The sequence below is a fragment of the Solenopsis invicta genome, chromosome 16 (genome assembly GCF_016802725.1).
Source record: "Solenopsis invicta isolate M01_SB chromosome 16, UNIL_Sinv_3.0, whole genome shotgun sequence".
NCBI classification, from domain to species: domain Eukaryota; kingdom Metazoa; phylum Arthropoda; class Insecta; order Hymenoptera; family Formicidae; genus Solenopsis; species Solenopsis invicta.
Genome location: NC_052679.1, coordinates 8,734,897 through 8,747,278, shown reverse-complemented (window position 1 = coordinate 8,747,278; position 12,382 = coordinate 8,734,897). Strand labels below are relative to the sequence as shown.

At 36.2% G+C, this 12,382-nt stretch overlaps 1 protein-coding gene across 4 annotated transcripts in view; it reads left to right on the top strand.

Annotated features, from left to right (window-relative positions):
• The window catches only part of LOC113005424, a 105,114-nt gene that overhangs the window by 28,981 nt on the left and 63,751 nt on the right, over window positions 1-12,382 (top strand). For 2 of the 4 annotated variants that reach the window (XR_005576597.1, XM_039459040.1), the window contains exons 2-3: window positions 9,889-10,015; window positions 10,222-11,186. Coding sequence is in view for 3 of the 4 variants with exons in the window: in XM_039459040.1 (XP_039314974.1) it covers window positions 9,889-10,015; window positions 10,222-10,319 (225 nt within the window). In the remaining variant the exon portion in view is untranslated. Of the gene's footprint in view, window positions 1-9,888; window positions 10,016-10,221; window positions 11,187-12,382 lie in introns of those variants that run through there. The other 2 variants (XM_039459041.1, XM_039459042.1) reach the window with 2 other exon arrangements.

Here is a 12,382-nt window from a genome sequence, read left to right as displayed (position 1 = left end):
GAGGTCATCTTTATTAATAACATCACTATATGCTTTGTTAGCCATAAAGTATAGGAGTTATGAGAACATTTTCGACGACGAGAACACCACATTTTTTATATCAGTGTTATTCAAAATTGGTCTCAAAAGTGACACAGTGTGTCACATCAATCTTTCTCCTATTCTTCTCTTTATACCTGTAAACATTTATCTTTCATCTTCGGGAAATGCAATAGTTATTTAAGGCTGCTTCACTTGTGCCAAGAGTTTCCCTTATTTCAATTGGTGCTACGTTAACGTAAAGCAGCTCTTAATACTTTTGTATGAAAGAATTGTATAATGGAGAAATGTATAATGGAGAATTAAAAAAGCATTAAATGCGACTAAAAGATGACATCATGTTGTCTGTGATTCTGATAATGCTAAATCAATAATGCTTCAGCAATTAATACTATTTTTTGAAGTTATAAATCATTTTTAAACATGTCATTTATGTCTATTCCTCATAAATCGTAAATTAATAAAAATCGTAAATTAATAAAAATTATTAATGATATTCGATTCTTAATACCAATAAAACTAATATCAGCAAACACCAAGTTACATGTAATGAAAATGTTAGTTGTAATTTCTCACTTAACAACGTAATTGTTATATAATACACTCGTTATGTATAGTATAACAGTTACATTGTTGAGTGGAAAATTACAACTAACATTTGCATTACATGTAACTTAATTGGTGTTTGCTGGAATGTTACTATTTTTATGAGTTTTATTAAATGTGTCATTTAGATTTCGCACGTGTAAAATTACGTTCTGATAAATAAACGCAGTCTTGATTTACGACGTGATAATTACGACGAAATTACTGTTTCGTGAGTCATACCGCGCTTACTTACGCGTCGAGTATGTCGTCTTTCTCACTTTTATATCATGTAAAATATCAAAGTACCTTACAATTTTTTATGTTGTTGAAGCTTATTCTGATTATTTGTTCCATTTATTGTCCTTTATTTGCCAGAAATAAAAAATGCAATTTTGATGCAATACCATTTGCAAATCGAGACCACTCGCGCATGACATATGACTCTTTTCACAAAATTATTATTTAAAAAGACACAAACATGCGAACGTTGCATGGAATGCCAATAAAAGACTATGTAAAATATAGCAAATACTTGAAAATCTATATCTATAATTATATTAAAAATGTATGTTTTTCTTTGCATATAAAAGAAACGTTTTATTTAACATTTTTATAAGAAATAAAAAACATATATTTTTTTTACATACATATCTTAATAAATTTCTTTAGAGGATGCTAAAGTACTACATTACCGACATTTACATTGCACTAAATATCTTCGAATTGGCGTTACAAAATCACAAAAACTTTTTTTTAGAATTGAAATACGTGTAAAACGATAACGTGTTCTGGTCAATTTTACAAGAAAATCAAATAAAAATGATTAAATCATTAAAAATTCATTCGTATAACCGTTGCTTAAGGTTAACTTTATCTTAATACAGAAGTTGTGTAGCTCGTGCGTACAAAATGATAGTAGAGCGCTCTTCAGAAAACATACACGAATAACACTGACTGTGTGAAATTACGACTAAACGCCTAACAAAAAAGATATGCCAATGTGCTTTTATCACATGCATATTTCGCTCAGCGAAGCTGAATTGTCATAAACAAAGCAGTATGGGACCCAGCGGTAGTTGATAGGTTTTTTCGCAGATAGTGAAATAATCGAAAAACAAAGACAGATCTATGCGATGAACAAAGAGCGATAGCCTGGTCTCGCTCGAAAAATAATCTGCAGTGATTTGCAGTACCAACGTCGAGGAAGATTCTTCTGTTACTTTAGCATCCTCTTAATACTTATTAATAATAATTGATATTTTTGTTGAAGGAAATTTCAATGCTTGTTTGACATACACACATCGTAACAAAAACTGTTACATCATTTTGCTCTTGGCACATTTGAAATTAGCACTTATTGCACGTCAAAATTGAAGTGCGTTTGATACTTGCTATTACAAATTGTAATAATTGATGAGTGATATGACAAACATTGATCGTCTTTAGATTTAAATCGGTTGTCAGTTATGTAATTAATACGCTGACGAACAAATTACCTTCGGCGATTACAAAGTATTACTGCGCATGTTTATCGAAACGATTTGCAGCTATTTTATTATTAAGCCATCAATTATCGCTGCATGCCCACAAAAAAGTGTCATATCACAAGGAACTTTTTATTTGACAATGTTGTCGCCCGTTAATGGTCTCATTGGCCTGTCCGTCGACCCTGATCATCATCCCGAGCATTGTCCGCTTCCTCGTCCAAATTTATTGCTTGCTCCGAAATCGAAAGCATAACACAATTACAAACGTAATACTTAAAGTTCCTTTCTTTGCACATTATAGATATTTACATACTTTCTATATATAAAATATACTTTACATTTCATTAATCATCAGTCTTTTTTTAAGAAAAAAAGTCTAAAAATGTAGCATATTTGTACATTAATTTTACAAAGTTTTATTAATTTGTGCGTACCTTTAATGTATTTTATTTTTAGTATAATTAAAAATTAATTTTTTTTTTGATAATTAGGGAAATCAAAAAATTATTTTAGAAATATGAAATTAGTTTTACATTAATTGTCAATGTTAGTTACAAACGCCGTCCATCTAACAATAAGTGCAACGCAACATGCCTAAGAGGTACATACATTCTTTCCATGCACCGCGGGGTGTCCGCGTGAATCACATGTGAGCTATTAAAAACCAGTGCTTCTCAATGAGCATATTTTTCGAGTGTTCTTTAAACATTTCGCCAAGCTTTTATTGCGCAAAGCAACACCCTGCGATCTTATTCGTTTCGATGGAAACGATTCCTATTACGTGCGGAGGAACCTCGTACATCGCGCCGGAACGATGGCCGTTTCATGGAACACGGTCAGTGAATATAGCTGGAAATTCATCGAAATTCTCGTGTTCCGCGATCGTCAAGGATCCCGATTGTCGTCGCGCGCTGTATGCTTTCGCCGGCTTACGACCAGTTTCTACCTTCCGCAAGCTGTACCTCTTATTATCTGAAGGGTTGTAACTGCTTCCCCTAACGTCAATATTGGCCGACAGTGCGTTTTCATAGCCTGACCGCAAAACTCGAAAATGTGAGCTTAAAAGTATAATACCTTAATTAATTCTTAGTGTGAAAAGTTAGTTTAATTGATTCTTAGTGTAAAAAATGTAAATGGTTAAGTTGGCATGAATGAATTAAATCTTTTTTTGTACAACTAAATGTTGAATCAACTCAATGTTTAATTGATTGTATCAGATTAAATATTTTGATTTTTTAATAAATTTTTTTTCTCAGTGTAAGATTTCTGTGTTAATTTTATTAGTTGAAACCTTTTCTAATAAATGCAAAATTAATCTTCCATTAAAAATTACTGTTACCAACACTTCTTGCTTAGCAAATTATTTGTGTTATTAACATTCCAGAAATTTAATGTGGAAATTCCGACATCTTGTAACGATACGCCCCTCCACCGTCCGTGCGCCTCCGTTCCGTCCACCGAACACCGAACGCCGAGTGCGGTCGAGGGCCACGTGCGCGCACGACAGCGCACGACCGAACTTCGCCGTGCGACCACGCGGCGACACGCGCGCCGACCGTGGCGTTCCGTAACGCTTCCACTCCGGCTCAACCGACCGAACGCGCGGATTGGCTTGCTCAGCCGCGCGTTCGGATATATAAGCCGGCAGTGGGAACGCACAAGTCAGATCCGTCCGACTATCCGACCCGTCCACAGACCGAGCATTCTCGATCGCTCCTTAAAGACGAGCATTCTCGTCGCACTCCGATATCCTCGACGGGCATTCCCGTCGCTATCCTCGGCCGAGTATCCTCGACCAGTCATCTCAGATATCCTCGACGAGCATTCTCGTCGTCATCACCGGCCGAGCATTCTCGTCGTCATCACCGGCCGAGCATTCTCGACCAATCACGTCCGAGATCCTCGACGAGCATTCTCGTCATCATCACCGGCCGAGCATTCTCGACCAATCACGTCCGAGATCCTCGACGAGCATTCTCGTCATCATCACCGGCCGAGCATTCTCGACCAATCACCGTCGTCCTCGAATACCGTTACCGTCGAACCGACAAACTTCGTAACCCATATCGGCAGGGCACAAGCAACCTTTCGATCGAGCGCCCCACTTGCACGGGGCGCGCTCGGGCGAATCGCGGCGGCGACCGCGCCGGCAACGACCCGCATTTGCGCACACGCTTACACGACCGCGTTAGCCAATCCCGCCGCGCCCCGCGACTCCCCGACCGTACGGGCAAGCCGCCCGCCTAACTTCTTAGCTTAGCCGAAAAACTTTGTACATAGATAGTTCTAGCATTAGATATAAACCGCGCCGCGTAACTGGTAAGCCGAGTACCAGCCATATTGTTACCTCTATCGGTATCGCTTTGCGATCTCTCTGTTATTAGCGCGATTCATTATCTTTTATTTTCATATCTCTCTATTTTGTTAGTTCTTTTATTTCCGTTCCTGTTCATTCTGTCAACTCTTTTTGCAACTGATATTATCAATAAAGCATCCACTGTCTTTTGCTACGTAAAACACTGGGTATAGTCATTGCGGACACCTGACCAACCGACGAGCCTTATCCGGTCCGATCCCGAAGTTCCCGCACCGCACCGAACCGACCGAAACCGCGTACCGTTACAATCTATATCTAACAAGCTAAAATTATCTTGAATTACTTGTTAAGAAGAAAGTTCAAAAGAAAATTGCGTGATGTCAAAGGAGACATAATTTCGTTTTAAACGGAACCAATTCTTGTTTGAAATGTTTTTTTTTGTAGAAGCAGTAGTTAAAGAAGAATTTAAGATTGTTAACTCTTACAAGTTGCAAATAAAGAATATTATTCTGTATGTTATTTTAGACTTGGTTTGCGATGATTCACAAACCAAGTCTAAAATTCAAAACCTAGATATAGGTTTTGAATTTCAGCGTGACACAGTCGTGTTTTAGTATATTTGCAGTATATTTGCAGTATATTTACAGTATATTTGAATAAGATATAAATGTTATTGTTGAAAATATTTTTTTATTGTGGTTTGTTAAACCGTAGTGTTAAAGAAAATCGGCTGTTCGCGCAAACGTTTTGAACGATCCAACATGAGCTACTACAAGACATGTAGGGCAGAACGAAAGATACCCAGATAGCCAAATGATTGCAAATTGTCGGCAACTTGCCACAAATATCGCTCATAAGTTGTCAGCAAACCAACAGAAGGGGGTATCCTCTTTTCAGTATGTTTTTGTCAGTAACAATTTTCAAAATATAATAATGGCAAGTTTCCAACAATCTATTGGCAATAGACCTTAAACTCAGTTTTCAGCAACTTGCTGGCAACTGGCGCGCAACACGTCAGGAATCCTTAAAATGTAAACAATGGGTAGGAAACAAGTGTTGCTGTTAGGTTGCCCTCGAATTGCAGACAATGCAAGAAACTTGTAGAAAATCCGTCGGCAATCTGGTGATAACGATTTTCAGCAATTTGTGAACAACTGACGTACAACATATTGTGTTTTTAAATTGCCATCATGTTATAAACAACAGGTAAAAAGATTTTTAATCCTTTTTATTATATCCCTTCTATAAATACCATATACCCTAGTAGCAATTTTCTGCAAGACTGCTGTAAATCTTGCAGTAAATTCTTAAAGATTCTGCCAGTCAAATTCTTGCAAGATATTTGTATATATATATCTGCTGCATGATTTGTAAAATTCTTTCATCAGAATATTTTAGTATAGTCTTAAAATGGATTATAAACGGATTAAATTTGAATTAAACATCTCATTTATGTACAAGATTAAATAACAATACAAATTGTTATTTACATGTAAAAATATAAAATTTTATGTGGAACAGCGTTCCACATATACGTCATGTTTAAAAAAAATAAGAGTGAGCATTCGTCTCGAGGTTACATCACGGACCTCATAAGAATCTCACTGGAGTATGAGCTGAGAAGTCGGCTGCGGTGGCGCCTAGATATAACGCCTGTGGCCGCACTCGAATCACGAGAAGATCTTCCGTGGCGTGGCCACCTAGCGGTGGCAGCAGATTTTTCTGCTGCTGATTAAGCAGAATCTGTACAATATCTGTACAAGATCTGCGCGCTATTTCTGTTGTAAGAAACTTACAGAAATCTGCAGATCATATTTGTGCAATATTTGCACAAGATCTGCGCGCTACTTCTGTTAAAAGAATCTTACGTCATTCTGCTGAAAAACTTTGCTAGACTGCTTATAGATTGTAGTTGCGGGAAGAATCTGCTTCAAGATAGCGCAATATCTGTACCAAGTTTCTGCAAGCAGTTCATATACAAGTACAGTGCACGAATATTGAAGCAGTCTGCTAGCAATCTGCCAGCTCTTTTGGGAATAATCTTCTGCACATCTGACTCAATTCTACTGCAATTAACTGCACGCAGATTCTGTCTTGCAGAAAATATCAGAAAATGCTACTGGGGTAGATCTTGTTACAAAATCTGTGTCATATCAAGACTTATGTTCAACAGATAAAGCAGATCGGTGAGCGCTTAGTGAGTTAAGAGCAAAACTATGTTCCAAAACTCATAAAAAAAAGTGTTGCAACCTTTTAGCTCATGACTGTACGAGGTGTGTTCAAAAAGTATCGCGAATTTTGAATTTTCGCGGGTTACGTATATTCGAATTTCGATCTTTTTGTGGCGTTATGTTGGTACTCATGTCTCTCACTTATGCCGACAAGCTCGGCCATTTTGAATGTTCACTTAATTGTTGACAGCTGCTTTGCTTGCACGTGTTTTGGATCGTCTTCGATTTTTACCTATTCAAAAAAATGGATCAAAGAACCTGTATCAAATTTTGTGTGAAAAACGAAATTAAGTGCGCGGATGCATTCCGAATGTTGACTGTGGCATACGGAGAAGCTACCTTGGACCGAAGCAACGTTTATCGGTGGTACAAAATGTTCTCAGAAGGCCGAGAAGATGTGAACGACGAAGAGCGTGCCGGACGCCCGAGCACTTCAACAACAGACGAAAAAATTAATGAAGTGGAGAAAATGGTATTGGCCAATCGTCGAATCACCGTTAGAGAAGTTGCTGAGGACCTAAACATATCGATTGGCTCGTGCCATTCGATTTTTATCAATGATTTGGGCATGAGACGGGTCGCCGCGAAATTCGTACCAAAATTGCTCAATTGCGACCAAAAACAGCATCGCATGAACATTGCTAATGAGATGTTGGACTCTGTCCGCGACGACCCAAATTTGCTCCAGAGGGTCATAACTGGTGACGAATCGTGGGTTTATGGTTATGACGTGGAAACCAAAGCTCAATCATCTCAATGGAAGCTGCCGCACGAACCAAGACCGAAAAAAGCGCGCCAAGTTCGGTCGAATGTGAAAGTTTTGCTGACAGTTTTCTTCGATTGCAGGGGCGTGGTGCATCATGAGTTCTTGCCACAGGGTAGAACGGTCAATAAGGAATATTACCTGCAAGTTATGCGCAATTTGCGCGAAGCAATCCGCCAGAAACGCCCGGATTTGTGGAAGAACAAAAATTGGCTTTTGCACCACGGTAACGCCCCTGCTCACACATCGTTGCTTGTGCGCGACTTTTTGGCCAAAAACAACACACTAATGATGCCGCAGCCACCGTATTCCCCAGATCTGGCCCCCTGTGACTTTTTCTTGTTCCCTAAACTGAAGAGGCCCATGAAAGGACGACGTTACGCTACGCTTGACGAGATAAAGACGGCATCGAAGGAGGAGCTGAACAAGATAAAAAAAAAATGATTTTTTGAAGTGCTTCGAAGATTGGAAAAACCGTTGGCACAAGTGTATAATATCTCATGGGGATTACTTTGAAGGGGACAAAATAGATATTCATGAATAAATAAATAATTTTTGAAAAAACACAAAATTCGCGATACTTTTTGAACACACCTCGTACATACGCACACTGACGGAATCGGTATCCCTCCGCGAGCGACACGCGGCTTCTACACATATACGCGAAGCGTCCACATACATACGTACTAGTTTTTCCCTTCCATGCTACTAGTGTGGCTGCTAAAAGTCGAAAATGCATTGCTGACACTGGGCCATTTTGAATTTTCACTAGTTTTATGAAACACACAACGACAAATGATGTACATTCATAATAAGAGTAAAAAAGTAGGTTAGGCGATGCATGCGCAAGTATGCTTCGCTTCAATTGGTCGCTTAGGTATTGGCGTTTACGTGCACTTCTCTCACTCAATAATAATGCACATCATTGTCAACTAAATGCTGAAAACTTTTCAGTAATTATTATTATAGTAGAGTTGCTATTCGGTTGCCGACATGTTGCTCACAACTTATGAATAAAAGTAATACTCGCATGTTTCTGTTAACTTTATATTACCATTCGGTTGCCAACACGTTGCTCACAACTCATGAATGATAATCGTTGTTCACATATTGCTATCAGATTGCTATAAACATTGGTTGCAACAATTGTTCTACCGTTGTTTGACAATAAAACTCAGCATATTAATACTGAATTAACAAAAACATTTTTGTTTCATTAAATTATAGGCAACATAATAGCAATTGACAAGCAACTTAATTTCTGCAATTATTTGATTTAGATTGAGTATTCACGTTTGGCTATCTGGGTAGTGAAAGAGGAGAGGTCGGCGATGGCAATACAACAATATGATTATACGGCGTGCGGCACCGGTTTTCTGCAGCAGCATGCTGCCACTCTCGAAAACCCTGAAAAAAATTTAATGGGTCGAGAGAGTCGAAGAAGCGTCGGTTCCCAGGCCAGATCGTTTCCCCAAACGATGGCAGCTGCTGCAGAAAACCGATGCAGCACGCCGTATAATCATATTGTTGTATTGCCATTGCCGACCTCTCCTCTTTCACCATCTTTCGTTCTGCCGTACTCTAGACGTCCTATAGCTCATGTTGAATCGTTCGAAACGTTTGCGCGAACAGCCGTTTTTCTTTAACGCTACAGTTTAACAAACCACGATAAAAAATACTTTCCACAATAACATTTATATCTTATTCAAAGATACTGCAACGTAAAACACGACTGTGTCACGCTGAAATTCAAAACCTAGGTTTGTGAATCATCACAAACCAAGTCTAAAATAACATACAAAATAATATTCTTTATTTGCAACTTGCAAGAGTTAACAATCTTAAATTCTTTAACTACTGCTTCTATAAAAAAAAAAAACATTTAAAACTACTGCTTTTATAAAAAAAAAACGTTAGACCCGCGCGCGTCCGCAAAATTTGCCGTGAATAATAGGCCGATTCAAATTTGGACACCGAGGGTTTCTCTCCCCCATCCCCCCCTCCGTAACGGCGGTTACCTGATCACGTGCATAGATATCCCGCCGCCGACAAAGCACCCCTGTTTTGAGTTCTCTCACAGTTCCCCCGCACACTTTACCATTGTCCCCACCCCCGCCCCCTCATTGCTCCTGGATTTGAACCGACATAGACCTACTACTAAAGCCAATTAGATTTAGCGAAAGTTATTAATAAATTTTGTTCCTTATTAATGTCAAAGTAAAGCTGTAACATTTTCATTTCAAGTTGTACAATAATTGGTTACCAATTGTTTTGCAATCGCTTTCCGCCTCCGTCGCCCCTCTTATTTTTAAATGTGAGTAAGAATTAAAATAAATTATTTTGTTTTTCAAGATATTCGTTGAACAGAAAATACAAATCATTTACGACCTATTTGAGCAATTTAGAAAGTATAGAATACATGTCCGAGCTTATCAATAAATGGTGAATTTAATCTGTGTATAGGTTGTCATGAGAGACAGATTGGCCGCGGAGAGAGCATGCAAAAATTCCAATCCTATTATCGATGGTCGTAAAGCAAAAGTAAATTTGGTCATTCTCGGAGCTAAGCCCAGAGATAACTTGAAAACGTGTAAGTATAATATATTTTAATCTATAATTCGATTACGAGATTACTAGTGTTTGCCAATTAATAATTCCTACGTTGTATAAAATTAACTTTTCATAATTTACTTTCATTATCATATAAAACAATACTTAATTACTTGAACAATTGTCAGAATCTGATTCTCATATATGAATTTGATACGAATTTTCGTGCTGTTGATATATTGCCAGGTCTCTGTAAACTTGTTTGTCGCACACAATACGCGATGGGTATTTTGGATAAAAATTTGGACGCATTATTTTTCTGCCACATATATCTCCAAGTCTGAAGAGGCATTTAATCAAAGTAATTTTTTCCAATATTAATTGCGATAGATAAAAAATATTGTATAATATTTAAAATGATAATGGTTTGATTTCAAAGTTTTATCTAATCAGGGACTCTGACCGAACTGAAACCGATAATCGTATCCTAACCGATTTTTTTAATGACCGAAACCGAAACCAAAATATTGTTTAGGCTAATTGAGCGAAAATATTTTTCCGGTTTTTTTGGTCAGATTTTTGGTTACATTTTTTAAAATGCTGTTAAAGATCATACTGAAGATCAAGTAAAAAAAAAGGAGGAAAAGCACATGCAGTGTAGACTTTTCTTTTTACGAGATAAGATTAAGAGAAAAAGATACACTGCATCTATATTTCATCCTTTTTTTAAATATTTTTAACGCTCTATAGATATGCAGTTGATTTTAAAAATTAATTTTTTCTTTAATTTGTGAACATAAATAGGATAGAATAAGATCTTTGTAATGTTAAAACTAAATTTTTAAAGCTGAAATTATATTTCAATTTTTCCGGCACTTTTAGAGTACCAAAAAAGTTTGACAATTTTAATTGAACTTTTAAGACCGTAGATATTTACTTATAGGTTTTTGATAATTAGAGATATTACATAGTGTCTACGGAGGGTTATTTTTTTATTTCTTTGCTTTTATTATGATAATTTGAATAAGATTAATATGTTATTTTATAGAGAAACATTAAACCAGAAAAACAACAAGTAATGCTGCGAGTTGCTAAGAATGAAGTAAAACAAAAAAAAAAAGATTTTGAAAGACCCGGAACCTCTATTGATTTTTAAACATTTTTATATTAAAAAAATGTTCTAATAAACAAGAATTTTTTATAATATGATATTTATACGTGTATTATTTTTAAACATTATCATTTTATACATTATTAAATTTTACAATAGGTAATTGTTACAAAAATTTAGGATTTTTTTTTTCAGTAACTAACTATTCAATTAATTAAAAATTTGTATCATGTTTTTAACCATGTTTGTATCCATGTTTAGAACATACAGTTTTTCTGTTAATTTTTAATTATAAATAGAGAAGTTATATGTGATTAAATATCACGCTGCGCAAAGTTCTTCATTTACTGGCGTGCACGATATTGATCTTCCAGATAATCTGAAACAAAAAAATAAAACGGCATTTCATTCTATACACTTGCAGTTTCAGTTTGATGAACTAGATTTTTAAAAAATGATTATTGCGGAAGTTATTAATTTTCAAATCAAAACAATGTTTTTATTATAAAAATTTGTCCATTTCTATTATGTAAAAAAAATTATCTAACTTATCAATATTCTAGTTCATCAAATGATAAAGTAATGTTTACTGAACATGTAGGCCAAGTTTGAAGGTAATTGGTTCAATGATTACAATCATGCACACCATCCGCAAAAATGCTGTTTTGAGAAAACAGCGTTTAAAGTTTTAAGTTTATTTTATATAAATATATCAAGTATTTATATTATTTTTTTGTTACTCAACTATTGCAGGGTCTCTCATATAGTAGTCCTTCTTCTTCTTCGTAGAATTAATTTTGAGCCATTTGTTTACTTCTACGTTTTATTCGAGCTTTTTTTGTGGTCTTGAGGCTTTGTCGCGCTAATCTTTCAAGCCGGCATTGATCTCGCTCTTTGGAATACATTTTGGCTTTTTATTCCCATAACTTTTCCTATCGATGTCATAATTTTAAGGACAGTATAAAAACCTTTATTAAAAATTCCGGTTGCTGAATAAGCCGTGATTTCAATTATTTCGGATTTACAATGAAGATGTATAGTCGCGAATCGCAGGTAGAGTAAAAACTCTCGTTATTATTTTCAGTTTTACCATCCAAACATCTTTCTAATAATTCTCTTGATGATAAATTTTCGAAAATTGGCTTGCTGCTAAAAAAATTGATTTTTTTTTACGAAACATTTTAGTTTAACATCTCAAGAATATCTCCAGAAAATTTCATTTCAAAATTCGTAAAACTTCCGAAGTTATGAATTGGCCTTAATTGACCCGAGCGCAAGTCTTGAATTTGATCATAA